General features: G+C 41.4%; 1 protein-coding gene across 1 annotated transcript in view; it reads right to left on the bottom strand.

The window, feature by feature from the left end:
• Positions 1 to 17,374, bottom strand: part of LGR5 (leucine rich repeat containing G protein-coupled receptor 5) — a 67,553-nt gene extending 50,179 nt beyond the window's left edge. Inside the window, exon 1 of the mRNA XM_035127534.2 lies at positions 16,754 to 17,374. Within this exon, the coding sequence (XP_034983425.2) occupies positions 16,754 to 16,986 (233 nt within the window). The 5' untranslated portion in view covers positions 16,987 to 17,374. The remainder of the gene's footprint in view (positions 1 to 16,753) is intronic.
• Positions 17,375 to 24,120: the final 6,746 nt, after the last annotated feature.

Here is a 24,120-nt window from a genome sequence, read left to right as displayed (position 1 = left end):
AAAATGAATTTATGAATGGTTTGTAAGTGCTTTTCTTCCTCTTTTCTACACCAAAATGTTAACAACTTCTTTGTATGGGTTATATATGTATCTGCAAAGGGCATACACCACATACATATAAATTGGAGTTTGACTAGTTGTTAAGAAAGTCAAAAGAAAAACAAGCTTCTCAAACTTTACACAGGTTGGGATAAAGTTTTTGGACAAGGTTTCAGATTTGACAAAATTCTTGACAAAATTTATTCCGCCACTCCCATCTCCCACATTAAAAAACTATTAGCAGAAAGGCTATTGAAAGGCTGTCCATGATCCCAGAGACTTTTCTGGAAACAGTTCTGTTTAATTCTCATGCCCGCACAATAGCAGTTTGGCACAATCAGTTATATACAAATGTCTCTAAGAGGGGCCTTACCTCCTCTTTTCCAAGGCCACTTGTTTCAAGGGTTCCAAACAGCAAAGAAAGTCAGTGGAGGGTATGTAGGGAAAGCTTGGGGTGGGGGGGATGAGAAGGAACTTCTGCTGAGATATTTCAGAGTCAGATCTCTTTCTATAGTGGGAGGGTTTCCCTTTAAATCTTTTTCAATAGGTTATTGATGGCTTTGAAACTTAAATGGCATTTGTCAACCATCAGTAAATCTTTAAAACTTTTTCTGCAAATAGCCCAACTCCAGGTCTCAGCTTTTCCCATTAATCTGTATGTAAGGCCACTGAAGGCTTTTTCAGAGTTTAGATAATGCCTAGATTAAAAGGTCCATTCAGAAGGAAAAGCTTTAGCATTCACCTTGTGTACATAGCCATTTCACCAGTGGTATTCATGGGTTGTTATTTCAACTCTGCATTTGTCTTGCAAACAAGACATACGCCACAAAGGCTTGGTAGAGACATTCTTTAGTGAATTATCGAAATCTATTTGCCTATTTGTCATGGCTTGTTATTTTTTATTATGTATAATCAGTTTGAATCCAGAACTTTAAACTGACAAATGTTGCTATTTTAAAAATGAAAGGTACAATTCAGCAATGATGCTGATAAAGGACAAATAGGATGGTTTGACTTACATTTCTTTTATTGTTCCCAGATGAGTCCCAACATCTTAGATGTTGCATTTGATGCAATTAAAAAGAACTTCGCAAAAATTGTTTTAGTACCGGTATGTTTTGTCTTTTCCTTGTTTTATAGACTTCCATTGTTTATTCATTTTGTTCCTTTCATAAAAAGGATGCAAGAGGCAAAAGATTAAGACATTTTAAAATAGCTGGAAGCATCTTCTTCCTGCTCTCCAAATCACATAAACTGAAAATATTTCAAGATTGAAAGATTTGCGGCACTATTTGAGATGTCCTTAGAATTAGCCCCGCTGTTCCACGTGAAGGTTCCACTGCTCAACATCTTTAAGTGGACTTTAAAGACCTTTTTATTGCTGCTTTTAAAGGTTAGACTGAGTTTGTGTTTAGATTTCTGGCATGGTCATGTTGGTTCATGCTGGTTTTAGTAACATTTTGCACTGTTCAAAATTTAATAATGTCTTTTTAATCTGTCTTAACAATTGTACAGTTTAAGCCATGACACCTGAGGGACAACTGCTGCTTGGAGAGCCAGCCCAGTTCCTCAGATAAAGTTGAGCAGAGAAAGATCGAGATCCCCCTCCAAGGAGGCAGAGGAAAGCAGAGACTTGGTAAATGGAGGTTAACAGAATCACAGAGAAAGGGGAAGCAGGGAAATAAAGAAGAGGAAGCTAATGGGCTGAAGAAGAACAAGTATCTTATTCCATTTCTATATTTATGTTTCACTTTTTTCATGTCAGGTGTCGATAACTATAAAACAAACTACAGTACATAAACCTCTGCAGGCAACTAATCCAGGCAGTTCCAGTCATTAAGTTCCCAAAGTACTTGACAACCTAGAACTATTCAGTTTGATGCATGACCTCAGAAGGAAAGAACCATCAAGAAAGGCTGAGTCAATTTGTATAAGGCAATAAAAACTAAGCATATTTCCATGTGTATATATATTTTAAAATAACAAAATTTAAATCTGATTATTATGAGTAAATGGTATAAATTAACAAATGTATTTGTTAAATAAAATACTAACTTTGGCTGACTAGTAGCACATTATCCATATTCCAATCATTGGTAATAATTTACGGAACTTAGGAAAATAGAATGTTATATTCCAACCAAGACACTTTTAATATTTAGATACAGATAGCAGAACCTGTATTCAGTAATACAGATGATAATTGCTCGACTGAAGTCTTGTTTTAGTTTCATATTCTTATTCTTCCCCATTTGAAACAGAATCGTTAGTTAAAACCTATCCTATGTCAGCATCGTAGTTTGAAATAATGTATTCTCTGATGATCTGAAAAGTTATACAGTACTATGCTCCCAAAAGTTACAGTGTCTGCTGTTCCATTCCATATTCAACATGATACTATTGGCTTGCTGAATACTTTTATCCAGAGGAATATTAGTTTTATCTTCTGAAGCAAAACAAATTAGACAGATCATGGCTGATTAGAATGCAACAGTAAAATCTCCTTATACATTCTATTCTACTCAATTTCTCTCCAAAATAGGGGTGATGTCAAATTCATAGGTATTTCCCACGCCAGTCTGGACTCTGTTTCTAATAAGTGCTGTGGCTGGAACAATGGTTCTTACACAGCAACTGAAGTTCTTTAGTTCAGTCATTGTGCACAAAAAGAACAGAGAACTCCTTAGCAAGCATTTGATGAAACATCTAGATTTCCATATTTCCCTAATTGCATTTTCTAAATGTGTGTGCATCTTATCTGACCAGAGTTTAAATGTTTTCTTTATTTCACTGCTATGGCAAAATAAGAATGTGAAGGGCTGGAATGATAATGATGTCTCAATTTATACACTTGAGGAGGGGAAATGATTTAAAAATAAATAAAAGTGGGTGACTGGAGTCCTGATATTGTGTATCCCATAAATGTGGTATTTGAAATAGTGGTTGAAATAGTGGTTCTGCTTTAACTCTAAATGTTTCACCCTGTTATTATTTATTTATTTATTTATTTATACCCCACCCATCTGGCCGGGTTTCCCCCACCACTCTGGGTGGCTTCCAACAAATAGCAAAATACATTAAATGTGTTGTACTCTCGTTTTTTTTCTGTTCACAAAATTCTGCAAATGTGTTTGTTTTTCCATGAAAACTTTTCCTAAAATTTGTGTGGCATAGACAAAACAGATGGAAGTTGGCTGTGCTATTCCTTTATTTATTGTCAATTACTATATGTTAACAGTAGATCTTGTATTTAGATCCATTTAAACTTCACTATGCAGCTGCCCATTTGAAAATAAAATGGTTGCCTTCTTTCACTTCAGTGGGCACAATACAAAACACCCATTGAGCTTTCCCTTTATTGCAGCTGCCAATGCCCAGCCGACTTTTAACAAACCAACCAAGCGGAATAACAATGCAGCTGTAACATTTTATGGTATTTCTGTTAGTTCTCTTTTGAGACCGAAGGTGTTAATTAGGAATCAAAGAATACTACCCTGCCAGCCTTCTTTCACAATTTATATACTGGTCACTGCAGTTTTCAGAAGAGAAAAATAAATCTAATAAAGGGACAAAAATGTTGTTTGTCACATCAGTAACATGTACTTAATATGCTTTGATCGCAAGCTTTTTATGCAGTCTTGTCAGACAGGCTGAAAATATTTTTCCATCTCCCTCCAACTTTTTGTTGTCTTTCCTGAATACTCATTCTCAAGTCTGAAAAGTCTGGGTGGGAGAGAGGAAGCTTTAATAAGAGTTTGATTTGCTGGTGAAAATTGATGGTCTTGTTACAAGAATATTATCAACAGCTCTTCTGTTCTTCTATTAAAACATAAACTGTTTTTAACGAAACATAGTTCTCTCTCTGCCAGGTATTGAAACTAAGTCTCAGGCTTTCTGGCATTATCTATCAGGCATGACTCAAAAATTTGGAAAAGATACTGCTTAACAGATGACAAGAGTTTCGCTTCAAATAAATACAAAAAGTCTTATGCGGTAGAGTAATATGTAAAACTTCCTTGTTCGTATTCCTAGTTAGAAAGGCAGCTTTTGCACTACAGATTTGATAATGGTTTTCATGTATTCCACACTCAAAGATATCAGCATGAAGTCATTACCTTTAATCTTCCATCAAACTTAAAACCTTGAAATAAAACTTTATGAAGTCAGCACTGCTGGGAATTAGTCAAGCTTCCTAGCTCTCCCAGCAAGAGCTTTTACTGTTAGATGTCCCAATCATGCCAAAATCCATTAATCCTGCTGGAGGAAGACAGAAGGACGCTCAAATTGTTGATTTAATGTTAATGGATTGAATGGACTTCCAAGGCAACCTATTGAGTTGTCTAAACTATAAAGCAAGCAAAGCAATTTAATTTAATTTACATTTGAAATGTTAAAAACAAATTCATAGTGTAGCTTTGGGAAATAAAAATTGACAATCTTTTATGAAACATGTTGACCAGTACATCATTTGAACAGGTTGGTTGCAAATCCTGTGGCTATATCTAGTAAGGTGAGATGACAAAGAAGCAAGGGTACCTCTAGGAGACATGGGGAAAGATAAACAAAATGAAGACAAAGTGTGACAAAATGAAGAATAAAGCAAGCCATTAGGCTGGTCCAGAAACAAGGGCTAGCTTTCGAAACACTTTTGGTCTGTGACAGATATGCAGTTCAGCAAGGACAGGTCATCTTCTAGTTGTGCAACCAGAAGTTGATCTGATCACGAAACTGCTGGATTCAGTTTTTGAACTGGCATGCAAAACAACAACAACAACACACTCATTCCATGGTGGTGCAGCCTATGTCAACATAGCAGAAGGAAATATGGACAGAAACCACAGCTGCCATGGATTCAAAAGGCAGAGTGATGAGATCCTAATTCAGTGTTGTCCCCCAGGTAAGTTACTGGATTAGCATATGGCAGAAGTGGGTTCAAACTGTATACTCTACCACAAACTCATGGGGGGCCCTGGGCAAGTCACTATCTCTCAGCCTCAGTTTCTTCACAGCACAGGTTTGCCTACATTTCAAAGCTATTGATGGATGGGATAAATACTTTACAGAGGGAAAAGTGGGGCGTGAAGTTGCCACCCATAAACTGCTAGGCGGTGAGACTCAAAGCTCTGTTTCCTGCACGACCTTAGGTAGTGAAGCTGATCTAGCAGGCTTGAAGTCACCACCTGTCCTCTGATAGCTGATGATATAAATCCTTTGCACTTTAAGGGTCTTGATTGTGCCTTGGAAGCTTTATCTATACTTATCCCACTCCTGACATCACATAAGATGTCAGATGTGGGGTAGGTGGCAAGATCTATGGTGGTTCATCATCCCTGATCTATATACATATAGTTCCCCCCCCCCCATTATTATTTTTAATGAATATATTCAATTACTTCAGAGCTAACACAATAAGAACTTTGGAGCTCTAAGTCTTTAATCTTCATCAGTTTAAGAAGAAGCCAGGACATATTTGGTTGAATGTGTTAAGAATAGAAAACCAAGCTACCGTTACTCATGTACCATGATCTTGGGAACTGCTGCTAGCAAAGGGACCACATGCAAATGCTTCAAGCCAAGTAGTTTAACCAAGTTTCTTTAAAAAGAAAAAAGAAAAAAATCATAAACACTTCCTCTCTAAAGCAAACAGAACTGGAGAACTGCTTCAACTAACATTTCCTGTATTTCATGGTATTTCACTTGCCTAATTGTTATGAGCCAGATAGGAGTTCCCATTCAGCTGCTCACTTTTGCAGGGGGGGGGTCACTTTGGAAATAAGAAATGAAATGTTTGTGGAAAGAGTATCACAAGTTCTATGTCATAAACCAAATCTAGGTCTGCCACAAGAGCGAGACTATGTTTTAACAGTTACATGAACGAGTTCAATGAGACCTTTCCCCAGGTAAGCAGATATAGAATCATAGCCTCAGTGTGCCACCATAACCCTAAATAGGCTGGGGGGGGTCATTATTCTGAGTCATTATTATTGTGATGGTGGACTCTTATGGTTAGTCAGCAAGTGATCAATCCCTTTAGGAAACAAACAAGCAGCCTGCTACGTGTTACTTAGGTCCCGAGCATCTCAATCTTCATGTATCCACAATTCAATTGTGGATAGCAAAAATAGGAATAACTATCAATCAGTTGCAAATATCCCCTTTCTTGGGGAAGGTGGTTGAAAGGGTTATGGAGATGCAGCTATAAGCATTTTTTGATGACATGGATTATATAGATTCATTCCAAGACTGGTCCATGAGACTGTGTCATCCTCGGTCACCTGATGGATGATCTTTAAAGAGATTAGGACAAGGAGAGTGTGAACTTGCTCTTTCTTCTGGATCTCCCTGTAGCTTTTGATACCATATACCATGGTATCTTCCTGGACAGAATCTGTGGATGGGAACTGGAGGCACTCTGTTACAGCCAGGGGTGCCAACTTGAATAAAATATTGGGGGGGGGGGAAGGTAAGCCCTGCCTGCATGATTGATCACATGATGTGCCGCACACATACCATTTGAATGGCAATGCTATTAAGTGAGGGGGTGGGCTCAAATATTTCATTGGGAATTGTTTCCTATGGTTCCAGTCCTACCTACAGGGCTGAATCCAGACAGTAGCATTGGCAGAGTGCTTTTTGGCCCCCTGACAATTCCGCTATGGGGTGCTGCAGGATACTATTTTATCCCCAATGCTTTTTAAATATCTATATATATGAAGCCTCTGGAAGTCTTTATGCATTTGGGAGTAAGGTGCTACCAATTCACCAACAACACTCAGCTCTGTTTCTCCATAACATCTGAGTCAGGAGCTACTGTATGGGCTTTGAACGACAGCCTAGATCATACCTGCCAAGTTTTCCCTTTTCTCGCGAGAAAGCCTATTCAGCATAAGGGAAAATCCCTTTAAAAAAGGGATAACTTGGCAGCTATGGCCTAGATGCAGTTGGTGGGATGGATGAGAGAAAATAAGCTACTGGTAGTAAGACAGAGGTACTGTGGGTGAAGGGTACCTGTGTCTGAAAAATTGGTCAACTGCCTGCCCTGAATGGGGTTGCACTCTCCACGAAGGAGCAGGTACACAGTCTGGGAGTGCAGCTGAATCCTTGTCACTGGAGACCCAGGTAGCCTCAGTGCCTAGAACCACCTTTGACCAGCCGAGGCTGATATAACAACTATGGCTGTTCCTAGACCAGGAGAGCTTGACCACAGTAGTTCAGGCATTGGTAACTTTAAGACTGGATTACTGAAATATGTTCTGTGTGGGATTTCCCCTGTGCTTGGTCTGGAAATTACAGTTTGTACAGAATGCTGCAGCATGGTTGCTGAGAGGAGTGAGACTCTGTCCAGCATCTAACACCTCTGATCAGATACCTGCACTGGTTGCTGACTTGTTACTAGGTCAAGTTCAAGGTATATAAAGTCCTCAACAGCTTGGGACCAGTAACTTACAAGATCCCTTTACCCCATATATGCCCATTTGACTGCTTCAGTCTGTGGAACTGGCATTGTCCAGGTGTCACATAATATTTGCTCTGCACTTAGAATCATAGAATTGTAGAGTTGGAAGGGAGCCAGGCTGGATCTAGACACACCAAAAAACGCGTTGTAAACTTCAAAGTGGGAAAACACGTTGGTAAAAAATGGAACTCCACAGTGCCACCTGGTGTCACAGTGTTATAATGCATATAAAATGCTTTTTCTTTAGTAAATGTAGCTGAGTCCCCAAAGGTACAAACATTTTAGCATATAAGTACCTACAGTTTGTAACTCCCTTTTCATTCAGACAAGCCTATGCAGACATGTAGAAGCTGACAATAATCCTGGCATCTTTGTTACATATCTTTAGGTACCAGGCAAAAACATTATTCTTCTCCCAAGCCTTTGGCTAATTAAACAATCTATGGATTATGTGTGTGTGGTGGGGTACTATTGTTTGTTACTATGCTATTTTTTGTGTTTTTATAGTGTAAACTACCCTGTGATCATCAGATTAAGAGAAGTACAGTATAGACATTTAATAAATAAATAACAAATAGCCTGTTTTTAGCATTACTATTGATTTTAATTATATTATGAATTTTTAAATTTGCCTCCTATTGATTTTAATGTTTGCTTTATTTTTGTAGACTACTTAGAGCTTATGTTTACAATCAAGCTGCATATAAATGTTAAATAACTAAAAAGAAATATAAGTAATGGAGTCCCAAACTATCCATATTTATTTATTTAAAATAATTCTATCTTGTCTCTCATGCATTTGAGTCACCTTACAATATTAAAACACAATAAAGACAATTATAAAACATTATGACCAGATAATTTCACAGCAGTACCGTATCTTCACACTTAAATTTCCATCAGCTTTGAAATAGGGTTATAGGTCTTATAACCCTATTTTAAAAAGTTGTGTAATGACTCTGAACTCAGCTTGAAAAACACCACCAGGGGTAAAGCTCTCAACTTGTCTGGTCCTGGTTAACTATCTTGATGCCCTGTCCTAAACTAACTGAGGTTTCTGGACCGTTTTTAGTTGCAGTTCCACATATACTGAACTGCACAGATCCAAACACATAAAAACCACAGCATTTATGTTTCAGTTGCTGTGGCAACACAAACTGCTCTTTATATGGTGGTGACTAACAGCTGGGCTTTGAAAACAATAAATGAATGAATAATTAAGTACAATATTTGATTTTTCATTTGTTTTACACAGAGCTCATAAAGCTTTGTCTTGTCCTTTTCAGCAGAGGAACACAGCAATTATTCACCCCTGGGTATAATTAACAAAAAGGCCTGTCCCAAGTCAACATAGAATGCTTATCCCCAGTGAACTTCAGACATACCTGCAGACTTCAACTGCCATGCCACGAACATCCACGGTTGCTATAAATTAGGGTGATGAAATCTCGGGCCCAGGGATGGATGAGGCCCTGCACGTTTGTCTGTCCGGCCCTCTGAACTGTACCCAGGCCACGTACCCCTCCACAATGCATACTTCCACAATCATACTTCCAAGACCCTGCTCTGCACTGTCTAAAAGTACTCTGGACCATTTTGAAAGTATGCTTTAAATATTATAAAGCCTCATGCTTGCCTAGATGAAGAGAAATTTCTGTATGCACACATGCATATTGGGGTCCAGACCCTCTACCACTTAAGTTCACTGCATTGTTACTGAAGGGGGTTAATCACCCAGACCTTATCTGTTTCATGATCAGTAGTCCAAACTCAAGCGTTCTCAGTTACCGTACCATAATCCCAAACCCAAAGAATTCTGCTCTGTTCGGCAACAATGGAACTCGCCTCAAGACCTCAGCAATCACGATAATACTATTCCTTAAATTAATAACAACAAGGAAACATAAATGGCATTAGCTGCAGCATTTTAAATGCCTGTAAACAATTAACACCCCTCCTCCTATTCACTTGGATACAAATCCCACTGATTTCGGTGGAAATGATTACAATTGCAGTCTTTAAACAATAATGGGCAGAGGCTGCCGAGAGTATAAAAAGAAAGCTTTCCAAGTTTCTCCAGACCTGGGTTGCGATTTTAATGGTAAGCATTTGAAAGACAAACTCCACTGGGGAAAAAAAAGGCCAAGTTAACAAGGGAACACATGAAGGAAGTCTAATCTCAGCTGGCATGTTGACTGGGAAGGTCAGCTTCATGCACGCGTTCACAGCTGGAGTCGGGCTCCCTCTGTCAGGCCAATTGTCCTCTGCACTCCAGATACTAAGCCAAACTGAAGGTGCCTTCACTCTGCCAGACCCTTGCATTTTACTAGTTTAAAGGGAGTTTCCTTCCCCCACCACACCACCCTGTCAGTTTACATATCATTTCCACAGAGCAGTCACCACAAAAAAAGGAGCACCGCGTGTATGCTATGGAATGACTTTTTCAGTCTCTCCCCTTAAAGTCACACAACCCCGACAATGCATATAGTTTTAGCAAACAGGGAATGCAACACATAGTTTAATTGTGCTTTATTTAAGTACAAAATGGCCCAGTATTAAAAAGCAGCATAGTTTGCCAATTTATACGTGTCAAGGAAAACAGAATTGACTAAAATGTATTTCTATAATGCTAGCATCCTTGAGCTTAGCCACCACGATCTAGATAACCTTACCATACAGGGCCATTCTAATTAATAAGAATATCATAAACCTTTATGACATAAGGTGGATTTATTTACTTACCTTATACTATTAAACTTTTGTTGTGTGGTGGTCTGATGACTAGTTACAAATAAACAAATCTGATCTATCATGATTTATTAATTGTAAACTAACCAAAACAGTGAATGTACAGAGATGTTAATCAGATGTAGAAACTCCTCACTTAACTGCACCTTTTTGATATTTTTTTCACACAGCCAGAATTTTCCTTAGATTACACAACATTATTCTTTCACTGACTTTTTATATTTTTGTTTTCAATGGCCCATATAACAATATACTTTTTAACCGTACCTTTTAAAAAGTTTTTAGAGAAGAATAAATGTTTAAACGAAAATGAGAAGAAGTAAAATCTCCCATCACACTTGCTTCTTTCAGCTATGCTTAGGACTGAAAGGTGTATGGATATGGGTTTCCCCACCCCCACCCCAGAAGGATATATATTATCATCCTAAGAACAGCACTTAAATTCACCTCAGGAAAGTTCAGTCTGACAATAAAAATATTTCTATAAGCAATATATAATTAAATACAGTATATATTTAATTATATGGTTTGCGTGTTATTCATCTCTGAGCAGAGAAATTGAAGTAAATGGCTATGACTAACAAGGTAGATCTACACACAGGAAAAAAAACCTATGTAAAAATTGCACTTTTTTTGCTGTCCTGCGCTATCTGGTGTAGCAGGTTTATAATACATTAAAAAACATTGGTGTTTTTTTACTAATGTAGCTGAGTCCTTAGTTTCATTTATTTCGGTGGGTCTACTCTGAACAGGACTTAGTTGATTACAAACCTTGGTATCCCTTTTCTACTGCCCTTGACATATAGCTCAAATTAGTCTGCGCATTGGCAACAGCAAAAACAAACTTTTGTTATATAGATCCAGTGGTTTTTTCTCTGGGGAGATGCAGTGGTACACATATCCCTAAACATTTTGTGAATCTTTGTACTTTTGTCCATTTACTGTATTTATTTTCCCCAATTTGAACTATAAAACAGTGATTCCCTTGAGTCAAAATGAGAGTAGCCCTAAACTATTTCTGGGTTGCTAGAAATCACAACCACAGTTAGCCACAAAATCATGATGGAAACCTTCTTTAACTGTGATTTGGCGTGTAGTCTGAATTGAGCCACACTACTGATGCGGGTGGCACTGTGGGTTAAACCACAGAGCCTAGGGCTTGCCGATCAGAAGGTCGGCAGTTCGAATCCCCGCGACGGGGTGAGCTCCCATTGCTTGGTCCCAGCTCCTGCCCACCTAGTAGTTCGAAAGCACGTCAAAGTGCAAGTAGATAAATAGGTACCGCTCTGGCGGGAAGGTAAACGGTGTTTCCGTGTGCTGCTCTGGCTCGCCAGAAGCGGCTTTGTCATGCTGGCCACATGACCTGGAAGCTGTACACTGGTCCCTTGGCCAATAGAGCGAGATGAGTGCCGCAACCCAAGAGTCGGTCACGACTGGACCTAATGGTCAGGGGTCCCTTTACCTTTACCGCACATGAAAGAAAGCAGTGTTTTATATACATTATCAATCAAGTCTCATCTGTAGGCTGGATAGGATGATGACAGGTGTCTGAGGCAATACAGTGGTACCCTGGTTCTCAAATGTAATCCATTCCGGGAGTCCATTTGACTCCCGTAACCATTCAAAAACCAAGGCACGGCTTCCGATTGGCTGCAGAAGCTTCCTGCACCAGTCAGAAGCCGCAAAAACCTCATCAGCCATTCGGCTTCCGAAAAACATTTACAAAACGGAACACTTACTTACTTCTGGGTTTGCGAAATTCAGGAGCCAGTTTGTTCGACAATTAAGCTGTTCGGGAACCAAGGTACCACTGTACCTGAATCCTCAGCTTTCAGGAAGGCAGATACTTTTGCCACTTGGCTGGTATGTCACATTTTGAGTGTGTCCTCCTGCCTGTCCCTGTGGTGCACAGCATCAAAATTTTCCAGAGGAGCAGTTGTGTTTGTTGGTTTCAGCAAAGCAATCAGTATTATGGCAACTTAATAACTAACAAATTTATTCTTGGATATATATTTTGCAACTCTTGTTTCCAGTGAGGAATTGTTACATAGAATGAAGTTCTTAGGCAATAGCTTTACTTGGTTAACAACAAACAAAACATTCAGCTAGAAACATTAATTTGCACCAACAGTGGAAAATAAGGAGGCGAGACACAAGGTTGTGTGAAATAGGCCACATTTATTCATTTAAAATGGACGAGCGGTGGGGAAGAATGGTGTGGGATATTAAATGCATATGGCAAACTGTGGTCAAGCCAGCCCTGCTTCATAGGTTGGCCCCAAAGGTGTTCTCTAACCACAGCCTCAAAGACAAATCTCAGGACTACATCTGTTACTCTTAAAGGTGCCTAAGGAGGCTGAGCAAACCTTAAGTATTTTGGCCTATGTGGCCAATTAACCTATTCAATGGCTGCTACCTGCTAAGAACTCCAGCCACCAAATCAGTACAGTGTAGGCCAAAAAAAAATATCAATCAGCAAAGTCAAAAAATTCCTACTTGGTCCTGGAAGGCAACTAGCAATGCCTATACTGAACAAAGAGCAAGGGGTGGGTGCCAAGGAATGGAAGAGGCTGTAGGAGAGGAGAGGCAGGCTTAAATAGTCCAACCTTAGCCCCGCCATCTCCTTTAGCATTAACATGTGTTAGGACTCTTGAAGCCTCCCCTTGCCTAAAGGGCTGCAAAGGTTATTCACCACCACTGTTTCAGGCAAGGCTGCAAGGAGATTTGTTATAATGGGTTGAAATAGCATTATTTGCTCTGTGAATAACGAAGTTGACCTCAATAGTAAAGTAAAAAGATACTGGCTTTAAATGGAGAAATTTCACTACCAAGCAAATGTTCCAAACAATTGTTGAAGTTGAGAAAGAAAAAAAGGGTTATCATGATGTCCTGATAATAGCAACAAATTGATGTCTTGTCTATTCACTTTCATGAAAAGTAGTACTTTTCTCAAAGTCATACAATTATTTTAAAAGCGTAGCAATAAACCTTTAGCCCATTGTATAATGCCAAAACCTGTACAAATGGAGCCTGCACACTTTTCAAGCATTAAACTGGGTGGATATAAATGTGACCTAAAATCCACAAGACAGTGGTGTAGCATCACCTCCTGGTTTGGAAGAACAGTTTTCACATATCACGGGGGCCTCCAGTATAAAAGTCTCATACTCTACTGTGTCCAAATCTGTTTTGTCTTGAGAGAGAAAAAGATATCCACCATGTTCAAATGCCTTCGACCTTCTACCCAGTAGCCACACCAGAGAAGATTAGGGGTGGGAATCCAATGTCAGATCAAGTAAAAACACACTAGTTTATCACCAGGTTTGATAAGCGGCATATAGACAGGGGTGGGGGACCTTTTCCAGCCTGAGGTCCACATACCCTCATAAGAAACCTTATGGAGGTCACATGCCTATAGTGGGTGGAACACTGAATGCAGAAGTCAGAGATTTCTTCACACAAAAACACATCTCTCCATCCCAGCAAGCAAGAGCAACTTCCACAGTTGAAGGACATATTACAGCCAAGCAGAGGCACTCAAGAAGGATCTGAGCAGAGCCAGAGTGCAGTGTGGCCTGGGCAGGGGGCACAGCTTGGAAAACACCCCAAGAGCCGGACAGAGATGCCTGAACGGCCACATCCACCTCTCAAGTCAAAGGTTCCTTATCTCTGATATGGAGACTACAATTTCCTTGGCTAGACTGAGTAGTAGATCCAAAGCGAGAGCATTGATCTGCCTTCTTGGGCACCTCTCTGGTCTTGGGCAGAGATCAGTTAAAGATTAAATAAAATACTGCACTTCAAAGCCATGCCTTGGGAAGCGAAGGTAAAGATAGCATCCAGCAGTGCTAACCAAGTTTATGCTCTTGCTTCATTTTTAACTACTCTATAAACAATGCATCATAATTATATAGTGGATTGGTATAAGTACCGAAAGAATATAATATAGGGTTGCCATATTTCAAAGAGTAAAAACCAAGACACCCCAAAAGTTGTTGAGGCTGGTGGATCAGGCCAGTGGCCCATCAAATCATACAAGATACTTGTATATGTACCTTGTACCTATTTTGAACGGAGAGAACAATGTATTTAAATGGCTTATATCCTACTTTCTAATAAACATATGTTTAAGGCCGTAATCCTATATAACCTCTTATCTGGGAGTAAGCCCCATGGAACTCATTAGGATTGCACTGTAAAGCAACATCTACACTGGTGCTTTGGCAAGAAATTGATTGTTTTTCTAGGATGCCCCTTGTAGTATGGTTCTAAATACATACATCCCCTAAGTGTGCATGGATTTGGCTTTGAAGTGGTGTCTCTATGCCACCTCAAGGTATAGTAGAGTGAAGTGAGATCATCCAGTACACCTGTATTGCAATGCCCTGGACAGCAGCTTCTCAGTGAATGTACAACAATAAAACAAAGCATGCAGGCTGTAGTTGTAGCTTAATTCCTATATAAAAGAACTTTTCATGTATAAATTTTGATCATCTGAAAGCGTATTCTCAACCATACTTTTTTTCTACTCAGGCTCCATAAATCCACATGACACATACACATATTACCTCTTTGTGCCAAACAAAAAGAAATAAAATCTGCTATGTACTTTGATAGAACAGCAAGATACTAATATAAACATACAGCACACACACACGGCACTGAGCCTCTTGGGCTTGCCGATCAGAAGGTGTACGAATCCGTGTGATGAGGTGAGCTCCCGTTGCTCTGTCCCAGCTTCTGCCAACCTAGCAGTTTGAAAGCACACCAGCAAAAGTAGATATATAGGAATGCTGCAGCTGGAAGGTAAACAGTGTTTCTGTGCACTCTGGCACTCATCAGTGTTCTGCTGCACCAGAAGCAGTTTAGTCATGTTGGCCACATGACCCAGAAAGTTGTCTGTGGCCAAGCACTGGCTCCCTCAGCCTGAAAAGCAAGATGAGCACGGCACCCCATAGTTGCCATTGACTGGACTTAACCATCCAGGGGTCCTTTACCTTTACCTTACATGGCACTGTAAATCCTGACTGTCTCTGCTAAGAAGTAACCCACTGAGTTCAACCATACCAGGCATGTTTCTATAGGACTACAGCCTTAAACATATTTCACAACTCTACCATCTGCATCCCCTGGTACCTTCCAGCTCAGAATATGCAAACAAAGAGTACCAAGTAAAACATGTTGGAGAGCTGTAACAAGTACCACGGCTCACTTAGTTTGCAGTAGCCCTGATGAATGTAATAGAAGGTGTGATTGTAGCCTACAGATTTGAAAGTGACATGGATCATGCTGGATCCTGATGTGTGTATTTTTACAAAAATATTTGTCATAGCTCATGATGCTGGTTGCAATGCTGAATCAGATTTTTTAGCTCTTGAGGATGGTTCTCAAGACTCTGTCAGGCTCCATGGTGCATTTGGATTTTTGTTGCCCATTGGTGGTGGGAAACAGGCACCACATCTCTCTAAAACCAGAGTGCCTCAAGCTTGGGAATTTCACAGTGCTGCCCATTTCCGTTATATCTGATGCAATCAGAGTGGTGGACAGACACCAGGCTGTCAGATATCCCCACTTTTAAAGAACTGCCTTCTGATTCCATGTTATGTCATGGTGGGTTCCACAAAGTGCAAATGGGTTGTTGGCAACAGTAAAATCTATTGGGTTTTCCTTGGAAAGGTTAAATCCTAGTTAAATGCCATTGCCTAGTTTATGCCATTGACATCCTGAGGGTGCTGTCAAGGAATTGCATACATGAGGAGCGCTGATCCCACAACACCCATATGCTAACAACCCTATTGAGATGGACACCTTCTTTCTTGTGAAACTCCACTGCTCCTAAAGAACAAACTCAAACTCCACAATGCCCTTAATTGTTTTTAGTGCTCATGCAACAGCCTCTCAAAACAGCTCATCTGTATTTTTTTAATTATAAAAAAGCAACCATAACTGTGGAACAGGATCACAGGAAACAAAAAAAAAAACTATTTTCACAAAGTTCCCTTTGAGAAGGAGGCTCTGACAAACCTAAAGCAGTAGACACACCTCCGTTTTGCTTAGGTTACTAGATATCCATCGCTTTAAGCAGCATGGCTTGTTTCGGATACCGCTGTCCCCTGCTTAATCCAGGACATCACGTCCTCAGCAGAACATGGTTTTGCTCTGGCATTGGCGACCATCGCGCAAAGGACTGAGATCGACGAGATTTTTGACCCTCCCCTAGTTCTTATACCTTATTATTCTAACTAAGCCAAAGTCTGCGCAATTGAAATAGAATCACAGAGCCCTCCTCGCACGGCTTCAGTGGGTCTTAGATGGTAAACCCTCTAGGTATGGTAGGACCTGTCTTACCTGTTCTTCGTAAAGCACGCCGATGGCGTAATCATAACATCACCCCCTATACCTAGCCTCACCAACGGCTAAGGTAGCGGCTTTCTCATTGCCCTGCCGCCCTGCCCCCCCCCGGCTCCTCTTCGTCCCCGCAGCAGCAAAAAGCGCGCCAAAGCCACTTACAGGTAAGAGGTGAAGACGCTGAGGTTGGCGGGCACGCCGGCCAGGCCCAGGTCCGAGCAGTCCGCTCTCACTAGCATCCCGTCCTCCTCGCAGTGGCAAGCGGCCGGGCAGCTCCTCGGGCGCCTCCCGAACGGGCTTCCTCCGCCGGCAAGCGGCACCACCGCGCCGAGGAGCCCCAGCAAGCGGACGAGAAGCAGCGCGCGGGCGGCGGCGGGAGCAGAGGAGGTGTCCATGGTGCCAAGGCAGCGCTGAGGGGGCGAGCGGCGAAAACGGCGGAGCTCCTTTCCTTAGAAGCGGACGGAGCCGCTGACATTCCCTCCTCAGCTGCACGACTGGGCGCTGCAGACGCTCAGAGGCGCGCGCTCGGCTTTTGATGTGGGAAGGCGACTCTCGCTCTTCTGTGAATATACAGCCTCAAACTCGGCGAGAGAGGGGACGCTTTGAATAGCCGGCAGCTCGTTAAACTGCAGTTGGAGGGACTGCGGTGGCCGTGACTGCGGCGGCTGCGGCTGCTGCTCCCGTAAGCCTGAGCCGCTCTTTGTAGGAGCATCTCAATTTACACGCTGTTTTTAAAGAGCTGGAGTCTGAACCGCGCGCGCCCGCTGACGTCGCCCCGACGTCGCCTTGCCGCTGCGCTCCCTGCTTCTGCCAGCGCTGGAGAGCGCGGGGGGGGCGTGGTTGCGTGAGCGACAGAAAGCTCGCGAGGAGGGTGGGGCTTGTGCGCTCTCTCGCCAGAGCTCGGCGGGAACAGAAGCTGGTCAAAGGCAAGCAGACGCGATCACCAAGTGGGAGTTTAGCCGCGCGCCGCGCTCCCCCCCCCGCTCGTTCCCTTCCCGCCCCTTCTTCTTGCTGCTGTTTGGTGTGCCAAACGGGAAAAGGCCAGCTTGGCAGCGCCTCAGGCTCAGAGCTGCGAGGCGAATAGTCCTTGACGCAACTAAAGCCCCGGACGACCGTAGTTTTCCCCTCGACGTACACATACCCGCGCGCCACTGAAGCCCCTCACGTCAAATGTCAGCGGGAACTTGTCACCATTCCCGCCCCCCCCCAGCATTTCACCTTCAACCGCTCCGTTTGTGGCGGGGATTCAGCAGGTGCAGCTTTTCTCTTCTGACCAACCTTGCAGCTGTTAAAGAAACAGGAGATCAGACACGTGTGAAGCGTCACTTCAGTCCCCGTTCCCAAGAGAGCGTTTTATTTAAGCAGCCTGTTGATTACATATAAATATAAGTTCAAGGCATTCGCAGGAAGATCTATCTGGTGGCAGTCATAGCCAGAAGGGGGCAATGGGTAGGGTTACTAATCTCGAGGTACAGTATCACGGAGCGGTTTCAGATATTTATCCCGTTGTGATAGCGACCAGATCGACAACATTATGTCCTTACTGTAGAAGCAGGACTATAGTTTTGTTTCCCACATCTACTCTTCCCCAAGTGTAAGGCAGGTTTTCCCCCACACAGTCAAAAAACTTAAGAGTTGATTGGGGGGGGGGACACACAACCACAGTAGACAAAGTCTACTTGCTAATTATCAAGTGTACACACGCACACGCACACGCACACACACACACACTCCTACCTGATGGGCAAGTTGTGCATCAATTTCAATCTGTTAGGGAGGACGATTTGAGCTTGCAAATCCTGATTCATTTCAATTGTTTGGCACTGGATGACGTTTTAGCCTATTTCTTGGCTTCTGAAGGGAAGTAATCAAGCAAAAAAAGAAAGAAAAAAAGAAGGAATCTCTTGTTCTGTACCAGATTATATATTTATATTGAATATTTATATATCTGTCTCCTACACCAGTTTTATCCTCACAACAACCCTGCGAGGTAGGTTAGGCTGAGAAAAAGCAACGGGCCAAAGGCCACCAGGGGAGTTTCATGACTCGGTGGGGATTTGAACGCACGTCTCCCCAATCCTAGATAGACACACTTATCAACCACAGAGAAATGGCAAGTGACATCTATTGGGGGGGGGACCTGACTCAGATGTCCCAGTTATCACAAGCAGATATAGATCAAATGACCTTCAGAAGAAACATGCACCACTGCAAAGTAGTTTTCAGGTATTCAGTTGTGCTTGTACAGAATGCAAACATTTCTCATCAAACGGGGAATTTCTGAAAAATCCTCAGTAACTTGGAGTAAACAGGACACTTGCAGTTTCATTCATTTCTAAAATGGCAGTTGCCTGAATAACCACAGTTCATCTTAGGCAAGATGGCAGCCCCATTCAATGTGTGTTCCAACAGTCATCTATGTACTTTACCAAAGAATACCACGCCTGCATAGTTTTAGTCAACTGATAAGCAAATATTTTTCAAACATATGGTAAAACACTATTTGCATTCTTTGCTGGGTTGTTATGGACATATTTAATTTGTTCCAAAAGAGTATAATGCCCACTGTTTACCTTGCTCTTTTCATGCTGAGGAAATAATGCTTTAGGCTTGATATCTCTACTTCCTTTTGATAAATGCCGTTTGATTAATAATTGAGAGGGAGGGGGGAAATGATATTTTGCTTGGACATTATTTTTTATGCATATGTTTGATTACCTAATAGGCCAGTGTGCAATATTAACATATCTTTATTTAGTTGCTGCTAATACAAATATTAACCTTTGAATAAGTCTAGTGTTTTTTTGTCCTTACTGGAAGCAGGATGTGATTGGATTGGAATTCTTTATTTTGTGCTGCACACCAAATATTTGTGCTGCACACCAAATATTTGGACCATCAGAATCATTTGAAGTTCTATTTATGTAAGACCCCACCCCCACCCCCTGCGATTCCACATGTATGAAATTACACTATTTCCACTCTCATATAAGACATAACATTGTATGTTGGAGATGCTCTCTTGGGGTTGGTAGCAGTGCGATTTACTAATATTTCTGGAGCAGACTTTTTATGTTTATGGAAGACACATTACATAGATTGCCTCCTTCTGACCAAGCCAGCCATGGAAACTCTTTTGTGGGTTATTCTACCATCGGAGGTGAGGTGAGAGGACACTGGGGATAAAGGTTCCCCTTTGGTAATGCTAAAGCTTTGCAACTGCCACCCAAGAAAGTTTGCTTGGTATTGAGTCTGTTGTCTTTTTGGTGCTGGGTAAGTCTTTTTATATTTTCCCAGAACAATTAGATCTGTTGATTCTAACTCTGCTTTTGCTGTTACTGTTGGGGTTTTTTACTTACTGATTTTATCATTATTGTTAAAATTATTTTGAATTTTAAGCCACTTTTGGTTGGCTTTGGGAAGAGGGGTAGCCAGTTAATCAAGAATAAATGCAGAAGAGTATTATTATATGGTTGGGCTAGATATACAAATGGATCATATGACTGGGATGTAATATGCAAGTGTGTCTCTAGCCAGTGAACTTTCTACAAACCTAAGGAATTTTGCTTGCCCAGGAAAATACTGTATGATTGCTTTGTTAGCAGTTCATTTTGATTCCTGTTTTTATTTAACATTTCCTATAACGTTTCCTGTGAAAATGGACATATTGATGCCCAGAGGATATGCTTTCCATCCTGTGTGATTCTTTGTAATGCAATGGTCAGGGGAAATGGTCAATAAATATATCAAGTTAAACTTTATTTATTAATATAAAAAATGCACACCCTGCCCTTCTGGTGCCTGTGCACCACTCAGGGTGACTAGCAATTAAAACCAGCCGTGCAATGTATAATACAACAACCCCTTCCCTAAAATACAATATAATGAGAACAGAGCAGGGAGGTTGTTGTTTACCAAACGGAGGGTTTTCCTTTCACATTTGGTCTGATGATTCCCATCAGCTCGTGTTAGGGGGAAATAGTAATTATTCCCGAGTTAAACCTGATGGGCAGCTGAGTAGAGTTACCCTACAATGGTGAATCGCAGTACCACAGAACAAATAACCACCAACTTACTGATACCATTGCACTGGCAGGATTCTTTCAGCAGCTCCATCATGGCATGGGCAGAGTACTACCATGATGGTGCGGTGGCAGGAGCATAGCAAGGGAGAAATGCAAGTTCAGGAGAGTGCAAGAGTTCCCTCACTCCAGTGGTGTTACATATGTGTGAAAACAGGTATCAAAACATTACTATAGAAGTCAATGGATTGCCTATCAGCAAATTCCAGTGGGCGATAAATGCCACGCCTAGAGAATTTGATACACTGATATCCAAAAGCCCGATACATTTGAGCCTACACTTGCATTACTTTTATAAGACTACCTACCACGTCTGATTCTCCGAATCAGGCTCTTTGAAATAGTGTGTGTTTAATCAGGTTACTCAGTGAGTCATTCTAGCTCCTCCTGGAGTGTCCAGATACAATCCAAATTGTATTGTAAGAAGTTGGGCAATGTTTTACATTTAAATAATTACAACTTGCCCTTTGCAGTACTAGAAGTGGAAGGAAAAGGAAAGGGGATGGGTTCATTCCAACTTCATGTAATTAATAAAAAAAATTAATTAAATACTTGGATGCATCTCATCACCCTCTCTACCAGAACATTATTATTCTAACAAATTCAGAAGTACTGTGTGCCACCACTGCAATAAAGTTGCATTTCCCTCATCCACATGAAAGCACTGAAAGAAAATACAAGGGCTAATTTGCAAATAAACTTTCAAAACTGTGGCAGGGGCTCGGGGTTACCGCTCCCCCCCTAAGCCAGTTCTGAGATTATTTCTCCTCCAAGTAAACTACAGTGCTCCAAATTGCAACAGCTAGGTGAGAGCTCTCGCTGTGCTCAAGTGGAACCCCTTAGCTCAAGTGAAGAAAGTTCAATCTGATTGGGGAGTCATTTTTCACAGAACAAGGAGCCTTTCATATCTAGTCTTCTTCCTAGTTACCTAGAATGCATATTATTTTCTTAGGAAACACACCAAGGTTCAATAATGATAATAGTGGCTTGTCAAATTTCGTGCAGATTGCATAATGATGTTTTTTTTTTTAAAGAAGATGGAGAAAAGAATCCTAATCTTGATTTGGGACCTCCATTGATGCTTCTTTGGGACACACTCTGTACTTGATTTTACACTCTTCTGCTTCCTTCTCAACCTATATTTCTCTACAGTTAGTAAAGGTGTTTCTGTACTCTCTGTCCGTTAACAAAACTGAGGCTGTAAATACCACCCTGACAATTTCACGAATATTTAAGCTGCGAGAGCAGTCCAGTTTTACAAGCTATAACTTCTACACGTATGCAAGAAGTATGTGTGTCCAGATTTTTTTAAAAACAACAACAATGATTTAAAAGGCTTTTTAAAAAAGGAATTCTTGAGTTTGCATGTGAGGAAAAGGAAAAAAGTTGAAAGCATGAGCTCCCTCTGCTGGCCAAATAGAAATTCTGAGTTACGTATTGTAGTATGAAATCTGCCTACTCCAAAGCCTACTCTGGAGTAGGCCCTCAAAATTAAGAACATGATTTAGAGAAAAAGGGTAATGGATTTAGTCTGGTCAGTTTTTACTAATGTCATTGTAAAGGCGACCCATAACATTCATACAGTATAACATTCATATTACTAGTGAGGATATTTAAAATCTGAAATGCTATTTTTTGTGTAAGAGTGCTGAAATAAATAAACAAAACCCCAATAAGACCTATATCCTCACTCAAAAACTACATTTTCTTCATCCCTAACATGGAAAGAAGACTTTGCAGAAGTCTCCACTTAAAAAGAAGAAGAAGAAGGCAAAATATTCCCACCTCATAGTTTGTTCCAAGTGTGAGATGATTCTAGCAAAATAAAAAAGATGGATCTTTTAAGATGATTCACACTCAATCTTTGAGGAGGAAAACTGATTCTTCTTTCTTTTTCTCCTAAAATCTACTAAAAATATTTTTATGATTTTGTGTTATGTTGTCATAGCTATTACCTCTACATGGACATAATCCCAGAGAGCTGAACATGAAATAATATTACTTTTTGTGCCTTGTTGGTGCCTGAGGCCAAAAATATTGCTGCAACATTGTAAGTGCCATGAGAAATGTTTCTCGCCTCAACCCTCCGCATTTCAGCAGATGCAAGCAAAACATATAGGCAAAGAGGCAGAAAGTGCTGTTGCTTCGCAGTTCCTATTTGCAAGCTCTCTCTCTCTCTCTCTCTCTCTCTCTCTCTCTCTCTCTCTCTCTCTCTCTCTCTCTCTCTCTCTCTCTCTCTCTCTCTCTCTCCGCGCGTGGCACACGCTCTTGCTTTGATCACCTTTGTCCTAAAGCCATGGACAGCAGTGGCAGACATGTTAAGCATACTGGGAATTGCAGCTCTGTGAGGGTAAACTAAAGTTCCCCCAGGAAACTTTGGGGGAAGTCATGTGCTTTACACATGTCCTAAATGTTCTTTAAATGTATGGTGCGGATGTCGACCACAGTGGGTTCCACCAACATTGTGGTTTGAGCTTCTCCATGCAGTGTGGAATAGAGCCAGTGTCTTTCAAGCATGCTGACTCATCAGTGGGTCAGCAATTCGCTGCAGAAACTGTTCACATAAGAAGGTAGCTGGGTGAGAGATGGAGGCAACTTGACCGAAACAAGCAGCCAAGTTGCTTCTCAGCTCCCACTGCAACTTCTTCCTACTTCTTTATGTACTGGGAGGCTGGGACTGATCAGGGCAGGGTGCAGACAGGTAAGATTGGTTTGGTTAACTACTTAGGATAAATTACTGTGAGCATGGTAAAACCAATGGAAGATGGTGATTTCATTTATTGCATTCTAAAGCAAGGCAGGGAGGGAGGAGGCAGAGGTCCTTGCTGCCACTGCTAAACCAATCGCAGGAAGTAAGCTGGGAGGCAGGGGAAGAGGGGGCAGAGGCCACCATTGCCATTAAAGTGCTGCTGCTGTGGAAGTAATCCATGATGAAGCACCACAAAGAGGAGAAGGAGCAGCAGAGGCAGGGGGCAGATGAGGACACTCTGGGAGAGAGTGTGTGGGAGAGCCAGGTGTGGTGTAGTGGTTAAGAGCGGTAGACTCCTAATCTGGGGAACCGGGTTCGCGTCTCTGCTCCTCCACATGCAGCTGCTGGGTGACCTTGGGCTAGTCACACTTCTCTGAAGTCTCTCAGCCCCACTCACCTCACAGAGTGTTTGTTGTGGGGGAGGAAGGGAAAGGAGATTGTTAGCCGCTTTGAGACTCCTTTGGGTAGTGATAAAGCGGGATATCAAATCCAAACTCTTCTTCTTCTTCTGGGGGCATCCACACAGTGCAATTTGTCTTGGGCCTGACACCTCCTTAGGGGATGGTACCTTCAAACGAATGCTCATTATGGGAAAGACTAATAAAAAAATGCACGAGGTTGGTTTATTGCTTAGTCACACTTGGACAATGTTGCCTAAAACATTTCTGCTTTAACTTCTTTTCCCCCTTTTTTTAATT

This window comes from Zootoca vivipara, chromosome 10 (assembly GCF_963506605.1).
Source record: "Zootoca vivipara chromosome 10, rZooViv1.1, whole genome shotgun sequence".
NCBI classification, from domain to species: Eukaryota; Metazoa; Chordata; class Lepidosauria; order Squamata; family Lacertidae; genus Zootoca; species Zootoca vivipara.
Note: the sequence above shows the minus strand (reverse complement) of the source record. Positions and strands in the feature narration are given on the sequence as shown.